Source organism: Oreochromis niloticus, linkage group LG11 (genome assembly GCF_001858045.2).
Source record: "Oreochromis niloticus isolate F11D_XX linkage group LG11, O_niloticus_UMD_NMBU, whole genome shotgun sequence".
NCBI classification, from domain to species: domain Eukaryota; kingdom Metazoa; phylum Chordata; class Actinopteri; order Cichliformes; family Cichlidae; genus Oreochromis; species Oreochromis niloticus.
Window position 1 is genome coordinate 19,429,057 of NC_031976.2, and position 26,049 is coordinate 19,455,105.

The 26,049-nt window shown below is 39.9% G+C and overlaps 1 protein-coding gene across 3 annotated transcripts; it reads right to left on the bottom strand.

The window, feature by feature from the left end:
* Positions 1–28: 28 nt before the first annotated feature.
* LOC100690311 (DENN domain-containing protein 3) lies at positions 29–22,637 on the bottom strand. 3 transcript variants are annotated; one of them, XM_025911555.1, is made up of 28 exons: positions 17,574–22,637; positions 13,665–13,813; positions 13,234–13,423; positions 12,968–13,054; positions 11,501–11,616; positions 11,226–11,350; positions 10,930–11,041; positions 10,678–10,797; positions 10,472–10,570; positions 9,867–9,986; positions 9,592–9,707; positions 8,234–8,389; positions 8,037–8,133; positions 7,812–7,915; positions 7,278–7,465; positions 6,958–7,117; positions 6,559–6,754; positions 6,305–6,473; positions 5,024–5,310; positions 4,765–4,935; positions 4,000–4,129; positions 3,748–3,855; positions 3,267–3,406; positions 2,175–2,335; positions 1,898–2,034; positions 815–933; positions 505–642; positions 29–313 (listed from the first exon to the last, which is right to left on the bottom strand). In XM_025911555.1, exons 2-28 carry the CDS (start codon positions 13,746–13,748, stop codon positions 95–97), a joined length of 3,849 nt encoding a protein of 1,282 aa, XP_025767340.1. In that variant the 5' UTR covers positions 13,749–13,813; positions 17,574–22,637; the 3' UTR covers positions 29–94. The 3 variants fall into 3 exon arrangements, 2 of the variants coding, with proteins under 2 accessions (XP_025767340.1, XP_005472815.1); XM_005472758.4 differs by lacking the exon at positions 17,574–22,637 and adding an exon at positions 16,283–16,415; XR_003222205.1 differs by lacking the exons at positions 29–313; positions 17,574–22,637 and adding an exon at positions 16,283–16,415 and having other exon boundaries at positions 507–642; positions 1,898–1,922.
* Positions 22,638–26,049: the final 3,412 nt, after the last annotated feature.

Consider the following 26,049-nt stretch of genomic DNA (forward strand, 5'->3'; position numbering starts at 1 on the left):
AAAACTGGTCAAAAATAGTAATTTTCTTATTTGGCTCTGAGTTCTTTTTTCTCTTCTTCTTCCATCTCTTTGGATCCTTCTTCTGTTTTGGACTCTATTCGACCTTCCAGATGGCGATCTTGCCGTCACGACACGCAGAGCCACTGAGGACGTATCGATCCTCGGCAGAGCAGAGAGTCTGAATGCTGTCTGAATGGGCCTGCAGCTCCTTTGCTACCGTGTGGCTCTCTATGTCCACTACCAACACTTGGCTACTCAGCTGACCATTACACTGACCCTCAGCATCACTCCTTCCACGACAGCCAACCCAGATCTAAGAATACAAAAGGACATCAATGAAAGGTTTCATTGGATAAATGAAAATTTTTGAATGATTAAAATAACTGAATGGTTGACATGTTTTTGTAAACCTCACAAGACATGCTGGCATCAATGGTAAAAATATCAATACAAAGCAGCAAACACAAGATCATTTCGTGACCTGACATGCTAATCACAGCTCACCTGGTCTTTGACACGAATCATACAGGTGACCCCTGAACTTCCAGGCAGGGAGATTATTTTAAATGGATGCCTGTGATTGTTTGTGTGCCAGAGACACAACTCTACTGAGTCTGCACAGCCTGTCCACAGCTGTCCCCGCTGAAACAAACACACAAAACACATGAACAATCCTGTAACTGAATTTCAGTGACATATTGTTGCATCTACACTGTGACTGAATGCCATCTACTGACTGAGACATGGATTGACAGAATGAATCACCACTAGCGTTCTTAATTTACAGACATATAAGCAAGGATTGTAAAGTCACCTCTGGTATATAAATGAAGCTGCTGAAACTACTGGGCATGCTCTGTAGGTCCTTATGAAGTGTTATCTTTCTTTGTGGTGTCCCACTCTTTTTCAATTCCACAATGCCGTCACCACAACCTGCACGAACACACATCCTCAAATCATTATCCAAACACATTTGGCTTAAGGTGGCTTAATGTGTAGACATAATTGGTCTACTTAGACCACCAAGAAAAAATGTCAGGCATGTCCAGTCAGAAAGCTGAAAAGATACCTCTGGGCAATGTATGTAAGCAATGAGAACAAGTGGACTGTCATGCTCCTGGGCCTCCAACCCAGTGTTTTGTTTTTTTTCTGGACTTATTATTCACTTCCTTGGATTTAAGAAATATGCAAATTCAAGCTCTGTATTACTGAGTCTGGAGTTCAGTATTCCCGAGTACCGCTGCGTTTTTGTTATTTATATTGTTAATTCTTGGTTCTTGTTTATGTTAGTTCCCTTTTGTGTCCACTCTGTCCTAGTCTCGTCTCTGTGTTTTGTTACCCTTTTTTTTCCTCAGTCTGGTCTCCCTGTGTCCTGTCTCCATGGCTGTATGGTTTCCCTGTCTTGCCAAGTTGTTACATCTTAAGCCCTGATCCCCGTGTTAGTCCCATCCTGTCCCTGTAGTCATCTCTCTGTGTTTCATCCTGTGTTCATCCTTTTTGTGTCCCCTTAAAGTCTGTCAAGTCTCTGTTTTTATAAGTCTTGATCAAGCAGGTGTGTCTTAGTCTCTGCCTTAGTGTTTATGCTTCCTGTTTTATTTTGACACTCCGTCGTCTCTTGTGCAATATGTTTGGTTTAACTTGCCATGTCTTTGATTGGCAGCTGTGCTCCCACCTGTTTCCTCTTCACCTGTATGTATTGTCAGCATCTCCCTCATTGTGTGTAAGCTTTTCTCAGTCTGCTTTTGCGTTTGTAAATTACCATCAACTCTGCTCTGTTATTGCCTGTCACACGCCCGCTCTGTGACATGGAGCTCTTGAGAGAGAACTCATTACTCCGATACACATAATCAGAAACATTGATTAAATGAGGGAGAAAGAGGAGACAGCGTGTACTCACAGCACCACAGAGCACTGTTGTGGATCTGTATGGAGGAGAGATAATCACAGCTGAGTAAAAACTGCCGCTTCACTTTAAGACTGGATGAGTCCCATTGCAGGATCATCCCATCGCGGCTGCAGGAGTATGTCAGCAGGCTGGGAAAGAAGGCTCATTTAATACAGCATCACAACATGTTCATTAACACATTGAGACTCACTGTAATAAGACTGCTCTCATTTTTGTGCATGTGTTGGTTTTTGTGCTTTGTACGAACTGCAGATTAACACGTCTCTACCTGTTGGGTTGGTTGCTGGCGTCCACTGCGAGGCCAGTCACGTCATGTCTGTGTTCGGTCAGCTGTTTGTTGCAGGACATGCTGTGAGTGTCGATGATGTAGATTACAGAGTCCTGAGAACCAATCCACACCTGCTCCTGGACCAGTCCTATCATACAGTTCTACACAGAGGATAAGATAAGATGGATTTTATTCAGCCCAAAGGTGCCAAATTTCTATTTTTTACAACAGTTAAGCAAAACAAACAAATAGCAAATAGTTTAAATAAGAAGATGAGTATGTAGCTCAATCAAATAGACTACAAATGTCTAAAGGTAAAAACTAATTCGAAATTAGAGAAGAAACAAATGTCCAAATTAAGTATGAATTTAATTTAGAATCTTAAATAATAATAGATAAAAGTACAAGTGTGATGGGAACTTTCATGTAGTTTAATGAAAATCACTATATCTTAGAACACAAAGGTATTACAGTGTTTAAATATTAGTCTGTTTTACTTCTATTACTATAAACCTGCTCTCTGTGAATAATATTAAACACAGAGAACAACAATACTGAAAACAACTGACTGTTGCACTAAAGCCCTCGACTAAAACAAATGTGTGCATCGACCACGCTTCCTGTGTCCCTTCACATCCTCTGCATGGTGTGGTAAACATAGACTGTGGATAAACAATTGGATGTAGCCTCTGGGTCTGAACAGTGAAGCTAATGTGGAAATGTCCCAAACCTCCTCTCAGCAGAAGGGACAGACATGACCCAGCTTTACACTTCCCATGTATTTTTAACTCAGCATGATATTTCTGACTACAGCTGTGGTCTAAAATCTGGCAGCTTGTGTGATAATATTGCAAGATGGTCTAAAGTTTGAATCACTGAGTACTATAACAATCTAGTTATAGTTAGTTACTAGTTATCAATGCAAAAACTTATTGCATTTTCAGTATAAGAATAACTAAGTCAAACAGTTATGAAACTTTATACACATGTTGTTTGAGATCTATAAGCATGTTTCATTTTCATGGACAAAATCAGTGGAGAGATACATTAAATAGCTCATAGCTCAAATAGTAAAAGCACGCCTCCTCTCACCAGCTGCGACTGTCCGACCTGGATGCAGTCCTGCAGCATTGACCAACTCGCTGCATCGAATACAACCACCTTACCCCCACTGAGAGCCACCCACAGCTTTGGGTTCATATCACCCACTTTGCCAGTACCAGTCAGCTGACCTGAAATGAGAACGAAACATGCAAAAAATAAGAAAAAGTGTTCTAAATACATAAAAAAAGATAACAGCAGTCAGTTAACACTGATTTTAAATTCATTAATTAACACTTATTTCACATTTTCCATACACAGTTTTTTTCAATAACTATATCACATGGTAATAGCTGTTTTATATAGTTGTACAAATATCAGATCCTCTTCAAAACAGTGTGTATGGAGAAAGGTGGACAACGCCACATAGAAAATCAGCCTTTTTAACCAATGTTAATATTGACAAAATATAAATAGGTTTAGTGATATTCTGTTGTAAAGGTAAGTAGCCTCCCCCTCGTTTCAATGATACCTGGGCTATAAAGCAGCACATGTACGGTCTGTGGCTCAGCCAGGTCCAATGATGGGTTGATCTTGTGTTTGAGAGTCTCTGAGGTAGTTTTAGGCACTATCATAGGCACTGGCCAGAGACAAAAACACGATAAACAAATATAAACAGCATATACTGAACATACTCTTCTATATTTATTTATTTTTTCTTTTATCAAAATTACACGATCTGACAGAAACAGTAAAAAAACAAAAACAAACTCAGAGCCCAGACCTTCTTGTCTGATTTTATCAAAGTAAGCCAGCTTTGAAGCAGCAGTGATGGATCTCTGATTCTGCAGGCAGCCTGTGACAGCATCTATTAGCAGAACGTTGGTCAGAGCCTGAGTCATGTACTGAGGGTCCTAGAGACACAAAGTCAGATTAAAAACCTAAAATAATAACAAAAGGATTAAAAGAAGGGGGTAAGGCAGGTTGCACTTAAGAACAGAAAAGTAATGGCAAACCAACAGAGTAGCTAAATCAGTAACACTGCAGCAAAAGCTATAAAAATACTGGCGACCACCAGCCGTACCCATCAGCCTCCCAGTAGATACACCCATGGTATCAATTTAAAAATGTCAGGTGACTTATTTCTTGAGCTGTCACAAGATTTTCAGAAAACTCTGACAAGTTTTGAGGTCGACGTCACTGAGATTCAAACTCATGATGCGAGATTTTTAGTAGATACAGGTGTGGAATCAAATTGAAAGTCCTACCTCACTTTGTTCTTGAGTTATCAAACTAACAAACTTGGGTGTCCACATCGCCTGCCCACTCGCCAGGCAGGGTGATGACAATACCCCATCAGCCTTTTATGGCTGACAGGTAAAAAGTACAATTTAGACGCAGCATGCAAGCAGCAGCCAAACGTCTATGGCTGCTGCTTCAAGGACAGTAAATCCTCAATCCTCAGCATTACATAGATGTGGACTGGGAAGGTATGTCTAATAAAATCACATCTGTTAAACTGTTTTAAGATCATTTTTGTTTTCTGCACCTTGTGTTGATCTGCCATCTTGCGTCCAGCCCACATTTCTTTGATCACAAGATTCCAGAGCTCAGTCTCTGTCTTTAGGTTGGCCTCAAACGCTTCAGGCCTGCTGGACGTCTGGATACGAAGGGATGGAATACGAACGAGCAGAAAGGGAACTGAGGTAATTTTTACCTCCTATAAGAGATGATTTATTTATTAACACAAGAGAAAGAGAACACAGAAGGCACAATTATCAAAAACAGTGTTAAAGATGCTACTTGACCTGTATATCTCTGAACTTTGTGATTTCCAAGAAACCGGGCCGTCCTTCAGTGAGCAAAAACAGGCGTTTCTGCGTCATGGCGATTTTGCCAACACCGTGGGAAGTCTTGACACAGGAGGACAACTTGTAGACACACTCACTATTGTCAAGTCGGTCAATGACATCAGAGGGCAGGTTGACATCTTGTGCTTCAGCTTCCATGTCTTTCCAGAATGTGTAGAAGACTCTGAAAAGTTCAGGGTCCACCTGCTTTGGCTGACCTCGGAGAGAGGGGTGTGCATATGCAACTGGATGCAAACAGACAGAGATATAGAAGACAAAGACACCCAATCTTACAATCTTAAAGTGATCCAAACCAAAATTTCAGTGGTTTTTCCTTTGTCCATTTATCCACAGCTTTACCAAGAGCTGTGAATTATAGCTTATAGCTAGTAGCTGCAGAGAAAGAGGCAGACCAAAAACATGCCTGTGCTAAGGTCCACTGTTTTGGTGCACAGCTGAAAACAGCTGTTCTAAAGACAACCGGCAAAATACTACACGATGAGCAATACATTTTCACACTCGGCATTGAAACAGTTAGCATTTGGAGTCATGTTCTTCCACCACAGAGTGCATTAAAGGCCAGTATTTACTCTCCTTTTAGCTCTTTTGTTGTTGATGTTGTTGTTTGCTAGCCCTCTGGGTTTTGCTAGCATTGCTTCTTGCCAAGCATCCAGCTGCCCCACAACCCTGAAATCACTAAGCAGTTAAAAAACTGATAAATGGGAAGCTTTGGTTTGTTCACAGAGTTTCTTTTTATATGCATTAGCATACAGTTTTTAATTTCAGCAGCTGATAAGAGTAAAGAGAATGATCTTAAACTATTAAAGTCTTGGTTGTACAAACCCAAACTATGGCCTGAAAGACTCAATCTGAGACAGATATGCGAATCAGAAATGATCATTTCTTCGTTAAGCTGTAATCCATTGATAAAGGATTATACTAGATCATCTGACAGCTGCTTGAGTTAACCATAATGGCAACTCTGGAGCGTTAATGGAGAAAATAATTAGTGTAAGTAACTTCTGTGTCCATCATATCAGGTCATTTAATAAAATGACCTGAAAAATGTCTTGGAGATTCACAAGCCAATTGTGCACCGCAGCATTTTAGTGAGTTCCCTTGGCTTGCACTCCTACAAATACACACGTAACAGTTTTAATTCTGAGGGATCTTGAGGTTACACACAGCTCATAAGAGAAAGCTTCAAAAAGCAGAAGGCAGCTTTTCTGTTTGACTTACTGTCAGTGAGAGCATCAAATAAACGCTGTATGGTCGCCACATCTCTAACAATCCTACACTCTTGAACGCATCGCATAAACTCCTCCTGATGCAGAGGCTTACAGGGAAGCTGAAACTTCTTTACATGGTCATCAGGCTCCACCAGCGGCTTCTCATTGTCTGTCTTAACCTAAGGCAAAAAAAAAGACATCATCACTGCTTCATCACCAGCAGGTGCAGAACTTCAACCACGATGAAAACGCGCATGAACCGACCTTGAGGATGAGTCTCTTGAGTTCAGGCCGCCTTTCAGCTTGTTGTCTCTCATCTCTTTGCAGCGAGTCTACAAGCCATGTGACCAAGCGAGTGGGGAAAATTGCAGTGTCGGTCTTATTGAGGTTTTGGAAGTCGCTCAGTGCATCCAGTCGCCGCGAGCACAGTGTGTTGATTAAACCACGCAAGTAGTAGTATCTGCAGGAGCAAACGTATTTTATTCATGTCTCAGGTCACTGATGTCAGCAACAGCACTGAAAAACTTTATAAAAGAATACACAACTTTAAAAAGGAATAAAAAACAGGGAAAGCTGATTCTAAGCAGCGGGAAGCACATAAATATAGATATAGCTGTATATAATATAATATATAGGTGCGTATAAAGAATAACAAGAGAATACCTGGCCAGCATGGCAGAGTTCTCACTTTGCACATAGAAAATGGCTTTTCCGAGCTGCTGGATGAGCTCAATGTAATAACTTTGGACAGAGTGGAAGGACAGAGACGCTGGGAAGTCTGGAAGTTTGAACACCTTTATAGGTTTTGGAGTTGTGCTTGGTGCTGGTAGAGACAAAAAAACAAAGGGGAGGAAGGCAGATTAAGAGACAAGACAACGAGGGAAGGAGGAGCAGTGGCTTTTCTTTGTCTTGACAGTGTTTCCTTCATTAAATCAGTCAATCAAGTGTTATATCTAACTGGGTATTAACCCTGGGGGTCTCACTGGGGTCAGATATGGAGATCTTGGAGAGCGGTGTGTTTCTTTGGAAGCCGATAATCTGATCTTCTCTCAAGTTAGGGAGACTCATGCCCAGTCTCTTACTCAGCCTCTTCTCTGTGATGGAGCCCTTTCTCCTGGCTTGAATCTGCTGCATGGTGGGTCTGTGTGGGGCTTCAACCATGGCCTTCATTCTAGAGGATGGAGGATAGAGACAATAGAGCGCTGCAGAAAAAGTGTTCACCTGAACATTTACCAGCAGTGTAGCTGTCATATACTGAACATAATCAGGTATATATTTGTACTAAGCATTTCCATCATAACTTTATATCTGAATATATTTTTACTTTCCAGTTTAACAGGTACATGTAAGTAAAGCTGATACAGCCAAACGCGATGTCCCTGTAACAGATCCTAACTTGATGAAGGTTGTGGTGCTTCTGAGTTTTTCCAAGAGCGGTTTGACCCCCAGATTTGTGCCTCTTTTAATATTATCAGTTACCTCGATGCTTAATTTAAACTTTAAAAAAATGTACATACTTTTGCATCTCAGAACGAGTGCTTAGCTCCATTCGTGCAAAGCTATCCATTTTCCTGTTGAGACGATCCTTGAGAAATGAATGGAAGATATGCGTTTCCAGCACCTGCAACACAGTCATGTCAGTTTTTTTACGGATGCGTAACCTCTGCAGCATCAATGTCTGTTGAAAGATGCCGGCTGATCTATCGCCCGTCTAAGTAAAGCAGCACTGAGTCACCCTTTACCTTCTTGTAAAAAAGTTGCTCAGCTGGCTCTCTGGTTTTCAGGAACTCTTCACTGTGAAACACTCGATGTTCATAATTCAGATGACTGCTCACATCCCTGTTACACACACACACACACACACACACATCAGCAAAATATTAACACATATTTAAAAGAAGCCTCCCACCAATAGTGGACTGATCAATAAATTCAGAACCTGAAAATGTTGACAATTAATTCTAGTGCAATCCTCTGGATGTCGCTGTTAAGACTGCGTTGCCACGTTCGCCTCTGTGCCCGCTGTTCACTGATGTCAGTGCAACTTGCATGGTGGCACTGATCCAAGTCAAAATGTATTCGCAATAACTTACACCTGCAAAATAAAATCAAGTTAAGTGAAAGTACACCCTCAAATCAGGTTCTTATCAAGTTCTACACCATGTTGCTACTTATTTAACTAATCCAGAATGCAGAAGCAGTGTGTGAAAAACTAAATACACCCTTACTCCTTAAGTAGCAGCCAGTTGCTGCTAATCTAATGCACTTCCAAGATCATTAACAAATGTGAGCATCTCTATAAAAGCAGAAGTTTTGGCAGTTTGCAGGTCTGGAGTATTCAGCTGTATGTTAATAAAATGCTAAAGGAACGACAACAGCAATGATCTTAAAGAAGCACCTGCTGCTACCAGTCAGTCACAGAAGGGTTTAAAGTACTTTCCAAACAATTTAAAGTCCATCATCATACAGGGAGAAAGATTATTTATAAGTGAAAAACTTTCAAGACAGTTGCCAATCTTCTCAGGAGTTGACATCCCAGCAAATTCACCCCATTGTCAGGCTGTGCAGTGCTCAAAGAAAGTGCCAATAACTCAAGAGCTGCATCTCAAACTCAGGTTAGATGTTAAAGTTCATGACAGCAAAATTAGAAAAAGACTGAACAGAGGATAAAGATTCTTTTTCTATTTAGAAAAATAAGGCAGCACAGTCATCACAAGGCTTCTGGCACAGTGTCCTTTGGGCAAAGGACCAAAGTGGAGATGTTTGACCCTAATGCACAGATTAATATTTGATGAAAACCAAATGGAGCATATTAGCACACACACCTTAAAACAACGATCAAGCACAGTGGTGGAGGGGTGATGATTTGGGCTTATTTTGCACCCACGGGACCTGAGCACCTTGCAGTCACTGAGCTGAACTCCTCTGTATACCGAAGCATTCTAGTGTCAAATGTGAGGCCAACCTTTAGCTGCCCAGTAGCTAAAGATGGTTCTACAAGCTTTTGAATCATAAGGTGTATTTAGTTTTTACTCACCGCTACTGGATCTTGGCTTAGTTTGTAATACACGATGACACAGTGTAATATGTTCTTGTTCATCTGAGGTTGTAACTAAATTACTGTAAGACCTACTTAGGATGAGATGATTTGTTTTTTAATTATGTACTTAAATTTAAAGTCTTACAATAAAAAGAGGGTGCACTTTGCTTTTCACATGACTGTAAGACTGTGGCTTTTTAATCATTACCTGGTATTACAGCATAGTATTTACAGTTCTTGGCAGTAAAATAAAGTACCTCTGTGTGAAGCAGTGTGCAGCAACTGGAGGAATGTCTGGTAGGTCAACAGTATCAAAAGTAGAAGTGCTGAGACTTCCATTATCAATGTTAATTAAGATCAGATCATCTGTTTCCTGTAGAGAGTAATAAGACAGTAACATGAATCAGGCTCAAACAATTATAGAACTACTAAAATATATTTGAGCTTGGGGGTAACTCCATTTCTTAACCTTATCCTTTACAAGAGGTGGACGAATTAATGGGAAATTGAAAGTAGAAGGTTATGTACTTACAGCTGATATGTCTGCAAAATGACTGAGATGGCAGCCCATAAGAAAGGCTGTAGGAGCCATTAGAAAGTCCAGCATGCCTTTAGCCAGGACAGGAACATATGGGTGCTGCCACAACAGAGGCTGGAAGAGTTATTAGACAGGCAAGGAAGAAATGAATGGACCAAAGATTAAGGAGTGGATGGCTTTATTATGGACTGAGGGGGTCCATCGCCCACTAGTGTTGGCACTTTTTAGACATACTAATTTAGGTTTTCTATACAGAAGCTCTCAAGTTTAATATATGTGACTTTTTTAATACTTAAAGCGAAATTAATAATTGAGTCATCCATTTTTTATATCCCTTACTGAAATTTGGTGTAACATTAATAACAATTAACATTCATCAACCAGACACACTCATTTACATAAGAGGGTTTTCATTTTCGCAAATTTGATAAAATATCCATATTCTCAAGGTTTCCAGCTGCACCCTTCCTTTTAACTGTGGCACTGACCCTTTAAGACTCTCTCAAAACTTTATTTGAAAAAAAGGATGGAATAAGTTAGTATTGCATGCTTATACTAACTCTAGACCCTTAAAGACATACTGTGGATTTTGATCTAACCTGCAGAAACAACAACAAGCTCTCTGCCACCAGCGTGAGTCTAGCCCAGTCAGCAGAAAATAACACCACCCGCTGCTCCTGCAAGAGACAAGACAGGACCTACAGGGCGGGGGACAGAAGGACAGACAAACAGAGGGAGAGAAGTGGAAATGAATATGAGTCTCCACTCGTTCGATTAACACAAACACAAAACGTATGTGTGGTACCTGCAGCAGCTGCTGTGGCCTGAAGCAAAGGAAGGGCAGGTGGAGGTCTAAATCTATAACTGGGTGGTCCTTGTCCTCTCTGGAGGGCAGTATGATGGTCAGAGGACGTATTGTAAACATCTGGAAAACATGTGGATACGAATGTAGTGCACTGTGCTGGATACACTGGCCTACTCTGAGCTCCAGATTTTGAAGTCTCTTAAAGACAAATTTTAAAGTCTTTATTTAAGCCGGTTACAAACACACACAAACCAAGTGCAGCTGTCCAGGAGGTGGAATTGGCACAAGTGTCAGTTTGGCCGCAAACTCCTTCACTCTCTCTTCCATGTCTGACAGTCGACAGGTTCTCAGCTGGATTAAAAGACTAGCAAATCAACAGAAAGAGTCAGACAAGAAGAAGGCTCTCTAACCTGCCCTAACCACACTTCTGAAATCAGATTTCTTACAGCTATTTTTAACCTCAAGAGTCAAAAATGTCACAAAAACCCCTTTTTGATTTTAGCAATTTAATTTGCTGAGTAATTAGGTTCAGTTCTTGGGTTTCTTACCATGAAAGACAGTCTTTGAGTGCAGTGAAGTAAGGATGCTTGGATATGACACAGATGCTGTAGGCACAGAAGAGTTTAGGACACTTTGATAACCCTCTACCATTTTGATAGAGAGACATCCCTTCCTGTGGAAACACAGATAATCCAACAGGGACTTATTTTCTTTTAAGGGCTTTGTTAGTTTCATGAAACATTACAGTACACTGCACACAAGCTGACTGCTTATATTATCATTATACTATTATATGCAGTATTATGTGTGAGTTAATGCGTACCAGTATTGGACGGTAGCACTGCATTACTACTCCGTGGGTCTTGTTACCAAGGATGTCTGTGAAAACCAGGAAGTGGAATTGTTCCTCTTTCTGTTCACTGGTTACTTGGAGGCCACCTGGTTTAAAAGTGGAAATGTACATATACACTGTGTTTTTTATGAATACAATGTGTCATTGTAGTACTACTACAGCACACACAGCCAGAAGGCACACGTACAAAATCTCTGAAAAACTCTATAATTAAAATATAATGATATTTAAGAGAAGACTGTTGGTGTTTTTTGATGGTATTTAGGTGCAATATATAGAGTACAGTGCAAAAGTCTTGAGCCACCCCCATTTCTTCATTCTTTATATTTTGCTAGAAAAACAGGGAACAGGTGCAGAAATTTATTGAAACATGCAAACATGAATGGACATACAGTATATAAGGCAAAAAAAGAGTTTGTACTATTCTAATGATCTGGTGTTGCATGGTGGATCATAATAACATGCAGTTTGAAACAATGAAAGCACCTCCACCATTTTTACTGATGCCTGTAGACACTCACTGTTGTACTTCTCTCCTGTTCTCCTCCGTAGATTCACTCTATCAGAGCTGTTGCCACTGATTTTCGCTCCAGTTCTTGAGTAATTTAACATACCTGAGGCTTCTTTCCCTGTTTCCCTTCCTGAAGAAAGGCTTCTTAACAGCAACCCTTCCACTGAGACCATTTCTGATGAGGCTTCAGTGAACAGTAGCTGGACCAGCTGAAAGGCCAGATGCATCTCTGAGTCCGTGTGTCAGGTCTTTGGTGGATTTTCTCTTATTTCATAAGGACGTGACTTTCATCTGCTGTAGATTTTTTTTAGGTCTACCACTTCTTTTGTACTCCACTTGTCCATCCATCCATTCGCTTCCGCTTATCCTTTTCAGGGTCGCGGGGGGCGCTGGAGCCTATCCCAGCTGTCATAATGCGCTCGCATGCACGCAGCAGTGCTGCCGCCACCCGAGGGGCTACCTGGTTGATCCTGCCAGTAGCATATGCTCCACTTGTCCAGATTCCTCAATTTTTTACTGACTGAAGATTTGTGAAAAAGCAGCCAGTGTCCAAAGAAAAACTCTGAAAGACCTTAATAAAGCTTGTTAAAGAACTATTGCTCAAGACCATTTACAGATGTTTCAAGAAAGTCTGACTCTTTGGAAGCCAAACATTAAAAAAAGACAGGTGGGCCAAGACTTTTGCACAGGACTGTATGTGTATTCACATGCTGACCTGGCTGAACTGAACATGTAAGTTTGCCAGTGTCCGCCATCTGAATGTTTCATCCCCATTAAAAGAGCCATTACCATGTTCCAGTGGACGTCAGTAACATGAGCTTTCATCTTGCATTGTTTGTGTCTGTGTACATGTACTATACGTGTGAGTGTGTCGTCTTAGTGTGTCTTTGAGTGTGATGCTGTGTGTGCTATGGAAAACCTTTTACCGGGGAAGCAGAGCTGAGGTAAAGCCATGAGATCGATGTTTTTAGGTACACTTATATCTTCTATTCTTCCACCTGCTTCATCTCCACCTGCAAAAAGGCAGCTGGTTGGAGAGACATAAAAACTCCAAGACACAAAGAACCTATGCTAAGATGGGTAAAATTAAGAAATACAATTTTAAAGATCAATAATTGTTTTGTATTTAATAATAAAGTGTTTTTTTTTCTTATGTTCCAACTGGTGTATTTATGGGTCAAATGTAGCAGACCTTGATTGGGTGTTGGTGCAACTGAAGGAGGCAGTTCCCTCTTTTTCCTGATAAAAGAGCGCCGCAGCTTCCCATGTGATCTCAACATTTCACTCTCAGCCTGTGTTCTGCTAACAAAAGGTGGCGCCAAGACTGAAAGAACCTCCGGCTCCAACAGGAGGTGTTCGACAGTTCCATCATTGTTAATGGTCTGAATGGGACAGAAAATGGGAAAGATTTAAGAGGGTGGGAAGGGGGAGGAGAGTCTTTTCTCATAGTGTATGAGGTATGATATTGAAAATATATGATGTTAATGTACCTAAACTAGAACTTTGCTGATACAACCAGTAAAGGTTTCTGTTTATCATTCATTACCATCACCCTTTTATCAGTTTATAGTAAATTACTCATGTCAAACATTTTTGTATCGGAGTGTATTTTAAGGCAAAAACCTGGCAGATTTCCTTGAGTTTGTCACTGGATGCTCCAACCACCACACAGGCTTCCAGCAGAGCAGGTGGCAAAGAGTCTGCCATCTCTGAAACCGATCCACGACCTGGTTAAATCAACCTGACCAAGGGTCCACTCAGATGTGCTGGATCTGAAGAAATAGAAAGGCAGGCTGAAGTAAAATGAGCCAGAAATTAAATGTGCATGAAAAGGTAAAGATAGAAGAAACAAATACACTTACACTTGTTTGTGTAGTAATAAATCAGACAGTTGTCTAAGCGCTCTTATCTTCATCCTTCACTTTAAAAACAACACCTCTCAGCTAAATAAGGCTATAACACATGACCGAGCAGCTGTTCCACCTCATTATTAGAGTCAACATTATGAGAAAAACGGTTCAGATGAAAACTTCTCAGAAACCCGTGAGACAGTTTTAGGTGAAAGACACACGCTGTCAAAAAAGCTTTGACGAATACAAGATGTTCACAGAACCTATAAGAGAATTTTTGATCTTATCAGATCAAGTGTCCTGCTGCAGTTATTATTTGTTACATGTTTGTTTTACATCAGTTGCACAACACCATGTCATTTAATAAGACATGCTGAATGATTCTGTTGTGCACTTGTTTTTGCACTTCCCTCCATAGTCGGTTGAAATTAATTCAAAGAGAAAAGTATCTATACAGTGCAAAGCATCTCTTGTTACTCCAATTTAAATGCACAGGGCTCTAACTTCTTAGAAAATTATATCTCAACATTTCTCCATTTCATACTTTAACATGTCAAACCATTACTGTCTGACTGATTTTACAGATTGATACCACAAAAGAATGGGATGATTTGCCAAATAAAAACATAATTTTTCAGTTTTCGTGACAAACAACAAAACTCCTGAGACATGGTGATGACATCATAAGTTTAAAGCTGCTGGCTGAGTGCTAAAAGGGTTCTGCGACAATATAAAATGAACCTTGGCAACTTATTCAAGGCATGATGACTAACAGCTTTTTGGTTGTCACTGCACTGTACATCACTTTTTAACTGCGTTATAAATACAGTTGTAATTTATGATGTGGACAGTCCAAATTTTTCACTACAGTTTATTCAGCAGCTAAACCTTTAATGCTGGTTGTTTAACTCTCAGACTTGCTTAATGAAACAAAGCATACTAATATGTTGTGGCCTGTAAAATGAACGACAATAAATGGCCAATAATATTGACAAAATGTAGCCTTGCAGCTTTAATCTGAAGGCAACCATTAAGTAAATCAGTCAGCCCATACTTTACATGATTACATGTGGAAAGTGTGGACAGTACATTCAAAGTACCGCATATATTTTCTGTAGCACAGTTTCCACAATTATGCCCACACTGTATTATTATCTTTGGCTGTACAGATTATTATTATTAGTAGTAGTAGTAGTATAAATCCTGTCAATAGGCATCTTATTCCCTTTATCATCTGCTTCTCCTTCCTTAAAGCTTAATCACCACATCACATTTCTCTGATGTTCCAGACAGTCTAGTTTTTTCTTGGAAAATTGGGATCATGTGTGCAGAGGAAGATGGAAACATGCACAGAAAGCAGAGATTACTTAGAAGTAGGCCACAAGTTCTACATGAGTTGATATACTACCAGCTGGCTTTGATATACTTAAAAGACTGAACGGACTTTCTTAGAATCTGAGCAACACAAAAGTACTTTAAATGCTCTCACAGGGACATCAGTACTCAACTCATTCTAACAATATCTTAACCTTGACCAAGTAACCATGGGAACAGGGTGAGACTATCCCCTTGTTTAGTCTAAATTAACAGCTACCCCACAACACCAAGAATGTCAAGAATAAACAAAGATGACTTCTTTCCAGTGATGTGATTATTGTTTTATACAGTAAAGTCACATGACCGCTGGAGAAAAAAGGGTAAATTCCACACAAAACCACCACAACACATATCAAGGCAAGTGTAGCATGTTCTGATAATGCTACAACACAATCGTGTACATGAACACTTGTATCTTTGATACAAGTGCTCGGTAGCTTCCAGACACAAACATGATTTAAAAAGCAACATTGTGACTTTTACTATCAGTTTGGTGGAAAATGCCCTGAAGTTGCCTGATGCCTAAAATATGATGTCTCCTTTGATCTGCTCCCACACTAATTGTGAAAACTGCATCAAACAGGGTTCAGCTTGAACAGTGGCACTTTTATCGAGAATCGAGATGAGGTTAAAGTGCAGTCAAAACAGCTCACTGAGATCTAACAATGATTCTTTTTACTGTTTTACTTTTTACTGATCTTTTTATTGTTTTACTGCCAGGTCCATCCTAAGCTGCCTTAAAACTATGCAGCCCCTGACACATAATGTCCAGGTCACATCACTGCCACTGTTATGATGTAAGGTAGCATATACTTTTTTCTGTATAAAGGTCACATTGTATAGTTGTACATCGGCACTAGAGAACATTAAAGTGTCGCACTTTAAGTTTAGCACTAACTATTTTATAGATGTGATTCTGAGTCACACGCTATACGGGTGAGATGCTTCTGTCTGCACAGCACACACACACACACACACAAATGTGTTTTAAAGTTTCTTTGACTTGTCACTAACCTCCTCACAGGCTTCCCAGCTCCTTATTTCTACGCTCTCACATTAATAACGCCGATGCGGAGCTGAGCAGTGCGCAGCACAGACTGCGCAGCCAGCTCCTGAGCTGCTGAATGAAACAAATTCATCCCAGATAGTTCCCTTTAACGCGGTCTGCTTCCTGTTTCGTTATTGTAGCGGTTCAAACATGCGCACTGAATATTTGAGGAAGCACAAAAAGCTTTTATGGACTTCAACACACATGTTAGGTTTATTGTAGAGTACATAAAGCGTAACTGGGCTCTGCACACTGCAGTTCATGATCTGTGAAGTGAGTTAAAATCCTTTTAAAGAATGACTGGAACAATCTTTAACAATTAACGAAACACGTGTTTATACTAATGTATTATATTTACAAATGCTCATATTAAACACAAACAATCTTGGGACTTACTGTGGCGACTTTTTATTACATGCATTTAATTTAAAAGGTTACGCCCAATACAAAGAGCCCTGTCTGAGTGGATTAACTGCTCAGGAGATATCTACGTGTCTGACTTTGCACACAAAATTAGTGATTTTCGATAAATAGTAAGTTTCCTTTTTTTCAGCATCCTGTTGTAATATTTATCATTGGCCTGAAGGTGGCAATAGTTACTTACTGAGCATAACGTACACTCAGCTACACTGGCACTTCATGAGCCAGTGAAGTTCCGTTTTGGGTTTCTGTAAACCATAGAAGAGCCAATGAAAACCGGGGACTATGCTTAAAAATAGCTGTAACTTCAGAACAGATAATACAATACTTTTGCAAAACCCCTTGAATTAAATCTGCAAGTCTGCACTCCAACTACTTCATGATTGCTTGATTTCAACTTCTGCGGTGGTGTACAGAGCCAAAATTACAAAAGAAAAAAAAAGTCTACATTCAAGTATATAAAGGTTTAAGGAAAGGGGATTTAAGTGACTTTGAACGTGGCATGGTTGTTAGTGCAACACAGGCAGGTATTTCAGAAACTGTTTTGATTTTCTCAAACAACTCTTTCTAGGGTTTACAGACAGTCATGCCCAAAACTAGAAAATATTTTGTTGATGTCAGCAGCCAGAGGAGAATGTTGAAGGCAACAGGAACCCAATAAGCACTCGTTACAGCCAAGGTACGCAGAAGAACACCCCTGAACACACAGAATGGCAAACCTTAAAGCAGATGGGCTACAACAGCAGCAGATCACACATGTGACACTCCTGTTAGCTAAAAATAGGAAACTGAGGCTGTAATTCAAAATTGGAGAGAAGAAGATTGGGAAAATGTCACCTGGTCTGATGAGTCTCCATTTGTACTGCAACATGCAGATGATAGGGTCAGATGATAGGTGTAAACAACATGAAAGCATGGATCCATCCTGGTATCAGTGGTTCAGCAGCCTTTGAGATGTGGTTGAAAATGATATTTTCATCATGGATGAGCAGCTGACAAATCTACAGGAACTGTGTGACGGTCTCATGTCAACATGAACTAAACTCTCTCAGGAATCTTTCCAGCACCTTGTTGCATCTACCACGAACAATTAAAGCAGCTCTGAAGGCAAAAAAGGTGTAACTACTGAAGTGGCCTGTGAGTTTTTATATAGGCTGTGCACAGACAAACACACAAACAACTTTTGCTTAGTTTTATTTTATCTGTATAAAATTATGACAATATCAATAGCAACCCATTTTATTAGTTTTTGTTTCTTCTTTAACAAAAAAATAAACACAAAGGTTTGTCAGAAAAAACGTGTGTTTTCTCCTCAAAGGCCTGTTTGTGCCTGTGTTTGCTGGTGGAAACATCGCTGAAACAGCCTCGCCTCTGTCAGTGCGCCCCAGGGCAGCTGTGACTACAATGTAGCTTGTCATCACCAGTGTGTGAATGCGTGTGTGAATGGGTGAATGATTGAATTTAGTGTAAACCTCTTGGGGTCCTTAGGGACTAAGTAAAGCGCTATACAAATACAGGCCATTTTACCATCTTAAATGTCTGTGAATCAGGTTGTGAAATGTTTGAAGCCTTGCAGAGAAATGGAACAGCAGGAGTAAAGCAAGGTCCTGGCTCTGCTCAAACACCCATAAAGTAAAAAACTCTTAACGGTGCAGTGATAGTAAATATTCTGTTTTCAGTCATTCCATAAAATCCTTTCGTGTTATGACACTCTGCAACCTTTTCAGTGTTTTCATTCATGGTGTCAGTTCCTGAGAACTAAACAGCACTTTAAAGGAGGAAAAAAGAATGAGGGGGGCCTGTGCTTCTTTTCAAGCTTCATTTGGGCGGGTCACCCTAATCCAGGGAATTTCAAGTTTTGGTGTGGTTTTTTTTGTTTGTGTTTTTCTACATCAGCTGTTAGCCTTGCATAGATGTGATCCTTACTCACCTTTATTATGAAGTATTAAAGGTTTTGTGCATGTAATATAAACATGTCACAATGAAACTGCTTACTACTATACTTATAACAGTCTAAGTGCGCTGAAGGCTGCGCTGTATTTCCATCTGTACTTCCATCAGGAATCAGCAGCTTATTAGTGCCAAAGTGGATGCTGAAGTGGACTGTGTTTTTAGTGTGCTTCATTGCTCCAGATGTGAGTTATTCATTAACCTGCAGTGTTTTTGTTAACGGGACTTTCTTAGACACATTTTAGTGTTGTAAACTCAGAGTTTACAGTGCGATATCGATGTTACTGTTATTTGTTCTACATGTGGAAATTAACAACACTCCCCCATGCATTTTTTGGAGGATGATCTCTTGTAGTTTAGACTTTGTTAGTCTTTACCGGCTATGCCCTTTAGATGCTGTAAACATGGTTTAATTTTATTATTGCATCCATGTGACGTTTATATTAGGTGTAAAACTATCAGCTAGCTGTCAAAGGCCTTACTATGGGGCTCCTGTGCAACCACAGACTTTCCAGGCACTTTAAGAATATACCTACTGTTAATCTACACAAATTACACCTGACTTTGGGACTAGGGATCCAAGTGAGTTTGATCCGATTAAAGATTTCTGTCAAAAACCATTTGCCTCCTCAAGCTACAGAGCTATTTAAGTAGAAATAAAAAAAAAACTTGGTATCCATGGCACTGATGAGAGCTTTGCACTGAGAACAAACGATCAAGGAATCCAAACCATTAATGGCTCTTCTGGATAGTTCCAGATATCCCAACCTCATAAGACCTTGGAGATCACTGCAGCCTTCACTGCCAAATGACTTCAGCTTACTGACCATTTCTATCATTTCTTAGATCTTCCCAGGCAGTCTTTTCTTCAAGTACATCCTTTGTTTTTATCATTGATGCTGATCACAGCCTTCTGATAACACCAACTACAACATCTGGAACCACCAAGTGAGCCGGTTGCTATTAAGATTCACTTTGGGCGGGTGCTGTAAAGAACAACTCAACTTATGCAAACACGGCAGCTGCAGCCACAACAGTGTTCTTTCTTTTCTGTCAACCATTTAGAGATAAAACCTAAGAGAAACATGGAAAGGTTGTGGCAGCTTTATGTTTTATATTACTGCTGTGAAAAGCAGGTAACCAGATCCAGTGACGATAAGGAAGCAATCAACTTTTCTGAGCCCGAGGTGACCAGACTACAGGTGAACGGTATTCTCTGTTACGCTATGCCAGTAAAAAGCAGAAGCTGTGATCCCTAGCCTCAGGAACATGTAAAGATGTCACTCAAAGGATTCTGAAAAGGCAGCCAGCCATAATAGTGAAAATCTTGACCTTGATCTAGTGTGCCACATTGTCCTGGGTCCTCACCACCATAACACTCAACTTCTCACAAAGGACTTTTAACTTTTGACTCTGTCTCCCTGGACTTAACCTAATGTTTGCAGAGCTCTGCCAAAAGACGCAGATCTTTAGAGATAGACAAGCTGTATGTAGGCGCCAGCAAACATGTCTGAAATGCTGCAAGTGGAAATCCAGGCCAGCCTGCAAAAAAAAAAAAAGATTGATCCTCAGCCTCCTTGACTCAGGCTGTTCAAACCAGAATTTTATTCCATTAAAATGGATTGCGTTTGTCACTTCTTTATTGGGGTGGGGCACTTTTTTATGAGAAGAGACTGGACCTGGTAGCAGAATATAGGAAGATGAATGAATGACGAATCAATGAATGATAAATCAATGAAGATGACACCTTGTACTGCAGTTAGCTCAGACACAGTTAGAGAAGTTCTTACTGAAATAAAGGGCATCATTTCACAGAAGATATGTCTCAGCAGCTCCTGATCCTAAAATGCCCAGTTGCCTGTTGATGGGACATCATGGTGGCTCGTAAGCCATTAGTAAGCTGTTCTCAGATGAGGAGTTTAACAAAGAGTATTTGGTGGACTCTGCCCAGCTAATTATCCCTGAGATAAAAGAAGCATTTGAAAATGTGCAAACAGTAACAAGACGGATCAAGGACACTGTGAAAAATGTGAGGCTTTAGTTGGAAAAAACAAACAAAGAAACCCCATACAATTTTAACTTTTCTCTTCGGTTCTGGATGAGCGCGGTTATGTCTGCAACACAGCCCAGTTTCTCATCTTTGTAGGTAGGATAACAAAAGAGTGTGAGATTACAAAGGAGCTGGCAGAAATGCACTCTATGAAAGGGACTGTGACAGGGAGTTACTTGTTCACAGAGGTAACTGCATGAATTGATAAGCTGGGGCTAAATTGGGACAAACTGGCAGGTGTTAAAAGCGATGGCTGTCCAAATCTGAAAGGAAAAAACATCTGACTTTTGAATCAGATACAGTATAAAGTGAGAAAAATGAACCTAGAACTGAAATTGGCATTTTTGCACTATTATATACACCAGAAGGTGTTGTGTAAGTCACTGCTAAAAATTAACTATGCTGTTGATGTTTCAGCTAAAATAGCTAACTTCATCAGGGTAAGAGCGCTGACCTACTCTGTTACACTTTCAATTCACTGCTGGCAAAGCACTTGAAGTCAGTGTGATTGCTGGAATTTTATTCTTTTCTCAAAGAGGATAGCCTTCCACACATAAAGAGACGTGCTCAGAAGATGTTGGTGAGCAAACATTCTCAGTCCTGAAGTTTAACAAATAAAGATAAACAACCTCTTTCAGCAATGATCACTTGTCTGCTGTCCTTCACATTTTTAACTCCGCCACTGAACCTGACTTTCATGAACTTACTCAAGTTCAAAACAGCCTAGATTTCGTTTGCAGAATTGAAAAACTGAGGATAAAATAATAAAATGGCTCTAGATTGCAACCAATTTGTTTGCAAATGCGAACTATTTTGTCAATGGTGCGACTAAAAAAAAAATCCTAGGTCGCATCCTAGCCGTTCGAGTAAAAAAAATAAAAAAGTCTCCTCAAATCTGAAAGTCTCTGTGTGGTCAACAGCAGACAACACTATGCCCATATCATGGCCTAAACCAATCATGAATGTGCTGCTTAGGCCGCTGAAGCGCCGCAGCACCAACTCGGTGCTCCTGCTGTTCGATCGATTTGTATGTCACGCGCGGGTGTCTGCACAGACGCACAGAAAGGGGAAATGACGTAGGGAATTCCCACAATAATCCAATAGCGCACGGCGACACCTGCACATTCCGCCAATGTGCCAATGTTCCGCCAAAAAATTCCTAGGTCGCACCGGTGCGACCAGCTGTTCAAGTAAAATAAAATAAAAAAATTAAAAAAGTCTCTGCAACTCTGAAAGTCTCTGTGTGGTCAACAACAGACACACATTATGCCCATATCATTGTCAGGATACATTTCACTGTGTGTTATACTTGTATAACTATGCATGTGACAAATAAAGAACCTTGAACCTTGAACCAATCAAAGATAGTCAAGGGCGGAACCTCTCAGATGCCCATGCCCAAGGTAAGATGTTCAGATATTGACATGTTCATTTCGAAGCCTTTGAGGTACTTTTAATTTTGACTTTCTTTTTATTTTATATACCTTGAGATATTTTAAGTTTAAATTTCAGCTCAGTGAAGCACTTTAAGCACAAGAACTTTTTCAGTACCGTATTTTTTGGACTATAAGGCGCACTAAAATCCTTTCATTTCCTCAAAAGTGTGCCTTATGTATGAATTCTGGTTGTGCTTACTGACCACGAACTGATTTTATGTGGTACACGGCGCTCGAAAATCTGTCAAAATGTTTTAGTATGACTTTGGTAAGCTATGAAGCCGTACCGCTTGATGGATTCATGGAGCATTACGGCTACCGTAGTCAGGAGCCTCGCAGAGTAATACGTACCATGTTCAACATAATAGTACCGTATTGCGTGTGTATAAGGACCCCAAAATGGCACATGTTAAGAGACATGCTTACGAAGCGGTTTGATTTCGCCTAATGCGCCTTATAATCCAGTGTGCCCTATGGTCCAAAAAATGCGGTAACTTATCTTTCTTGTAGAAATGTGCTCCAAATAAAGAACTTTGTGTTAACAAGATTGTTAGTTAATCATTTACAAATCAATATTGTCTCTATGGACAGAAATTTTAAAAAACAAGTGAACATGTAAAGGTGCGGTGTTAAGCGATGTGGTTGACAAATTTTTGTGCTAGTGCACGTAAGATAAAAAGTTAGGTGCACCAGTGCAACCGCGGCAAAAAGTTAGTCTAGAGCCCTGCATATTTTTTCACATTTTGTTCACAATTTTATTACCATGTTGATTACATGGTAATAAAATCTTGGTGTTTTTACTATGCCTATTTCACACTTTCATTGCCTAACTGTAACATCTACTATTACCAGAAGCAGTTTACAAAGGGAGAAATTTAATTTGAATAAAACTCAGTTTAGCTTTTGATGCAGCACATTGAACAGCCTACTAGCTTACTATGTAACGGATTTTAACATCACAAATGTAATAAAATGAAATTTGTTTGTGGATCTAACAAATGCAGAAGGCTTTAGCTGTACATTTCCATTCTAATATTTATAAACCCCCCCTTCAACATGCACTCCTGTCTATTAATTCAATTGAGTATCACCATGGAAATCCTTTAGGAACTCAATAGAGAATGTCTTAAAAAGCAAGAGCATACACATAGTGAATTTTAATCACAACAACTCATTTTCTAATTCCCAGTAAAATAAAACCTTCCTATCTGAAGCACTTTTGGTAATCTCAATCCAGAGGAGAAATCTCCTTCTTGGAGACTGTGTGCACAGCTCTCACCAGCACCATGACACAGACACAGACAGAGACCCCGCTCTTAGCAATAATGGCAAAGAGAATCCCAATTATCTGCCAGAGACAATACTGACAACAACAGTTTTCACAAATGCAACAAACCTTATGCACAGATGACAAAATACTGAGTGAGCTAAAGTGACCTATGTCTAAATGACAGAATCCCATTGCATTAACAGAATAGTAAAGCCAGCAACATTAATATCTGGCATCAAAAAGACCTTAAACAAAAATGTAATCTCAAGGCACTTCAGCAAGAAATTGGAAAATGTTTTCTGCATCTGTATTTAGCCTGCAAGTAATGCAGGAATACACATAATTTTTACAGCATTAAGGAGTTATAGAACAGCTTCTATGATGTAAAGTGTCAGACATTACTTTACTCTGCAGCATCAGCATTCAGAAGAGAGACAGAAAGTGCCCTGTGTGCTACTTAAATCCATTTTTCAATAAAGTTTGTTTCAGTAGTACCATCTAATTTACTTTCAACAGTCACAACAGATAGCTGTCATTTGTCTTTTGGTATTCTAATGGCTTCTTTATATCTAACCAGCTGGAAATTTATTTGCATTAGAGCTGAGGTAGTACAACAAATAAAACATAAAAACTGAAATACTTATTTCTGTTAGTACACAAAGCAAATAACTGTTCCAGCTCAGTTCCACCTTGATATCTTAATATGGACCTAACTTTCTGCTAGGGCTGCTCAATTAATCGAATTTTAATCTCGATTACGATCTGGGTTTTTAACGATCATTAAAAGTGACTGAGCCGATTATTAGCACCTCCCTCGTGCTTTACTCTCGCGCTGCTCCGTGTGGCAAATCGAGCGCACCTCTCTGCGTTTCGAACACGCGTCACAACAATTAAGAGGACCTGAGGGAAGCTCGGAAAGCTCGGAAAGCTAAGCAGAAGTTATTTGGAGAGGAGAGGATAATGGCTGCTGAAGAAAGAATGCCATTGGTTGAAAAGAGAGGTAAAACGACTTCAGTGGTGTGGAAACCAATGTTCCCTCTAAGCTGGGCACGTGCGCAATTGCGCACTGCTGGCACGGTCTCTGCGCACAGAAAATCTGCGTTGCGCACAAAAAAAATCTAACCTGAATTGAAATTAAAATTCAAACTTTAACAATTCTGTTTTTGCAGTGTTAGTCAGTAAGTGACTGGCTGCTCCTGTATGGGATTAGAACGATGCCACCTTATCCCATAGTCCAGCCAATAATGCGATTCACATTCGTATATACGCAGCCAATCAACGTTGTTGACAGGCTATGACAGCGTCCTTATGTGCCGACACCGGTGTTTTAGCTAGCAAAGCCGCATGGCTGATGTGGAGTGAAGCCACATTAATGACAACGTGTACAACCATTGGAGATGTGAGCAGGACAGACGGAACAATTGACGGAAAAAGTGTGGACTTTATACCAGTTTTTAAATTGTGTTGATAGGCCACGTAAAACCAGAGTTATGATAAAAAATATATGCAATGTTTGGTTTTCTTCCTGAATACTATCGTTGTTTATATTTACTGCGGGAAGAAACGGTAAAAACGGCGTTTTATAAGGAAAACGCTCGAAAGCACTCTCCGCCTGTGAGCAAAACCAAAAACCCCCACCCTTTCCTATTGGTCGAAAAAAGTACCGTGTCGACCAATCAAAAAAATGATATGGCAACGTGGCATCTAGTTGTTAAGAAACGGGGGGAAGTTTTAGGAGTGTTACACAGTGTTCTGAGATGTGAGAGATTTGAGACGTTTAGCGCAAATCTTGTGTAGTTAGTGTGTAGTGTAGTCAATAGTTTTGTATGTGTGTCAGAACAATGAAGGAGTACTGAATGTTACAGGTGTTACAGGAGTGATACATCTCCTGTTGTCAGGCCTGCAGGTATCAGGCTGTTGTTCTCCTTTATCTCATAGTGGACAGAAATTATCTTTTGGAGTGGCACAAATAATTTGTGTGGCGTCAGATTTGATGCAGAACACCTGATTGTTCTATAAATAGTTTGAAATTTTTATTTAAAAAAACGCCTTGGCTGCATTAAAAAAAAAAAATAGCTGCAAAAAACTTTGTTGTTTGCCAAACTGAGTTACTTTTTTGAAGTAGTAACTATATAATTAATTGCCCAACATTGGTCATTATATACTGTATTTTGCAGACAGAGAGTTACAGGACTCTCTCCCAGACCACAGACTCAGACTCATAATACAAGTCAGAGCTTTATATTAAAAAAAGAAAGAAAGAAAGAAAGAAAGAAAGTTGTGTTTTCAAAATTGGAGTTCAAGTTATTTTTACTTCCAAAAGTGTTAACATACTACACAGGTCATGAACAGGATTTTTTTAAATTTTCATTGTAAGTGGGCTAAAGCAGTTAATTAAAAGTAGTCTAACATAAATGTAAATGCTGTAATTTGATTATTTTAATAAACCATGTAACTTGGATGGATTAGATGCTGGCGTGACCACAGTGAACACGTCTGATGTCGCTCACAGTGGTCCAAGGGACCGCTCAGGGAGTTTGTGTGTTCGCTCAGACACATGAAATATTTGAGGGAACATTGGTGGAAACATTATGGGTTCGCGAAGTC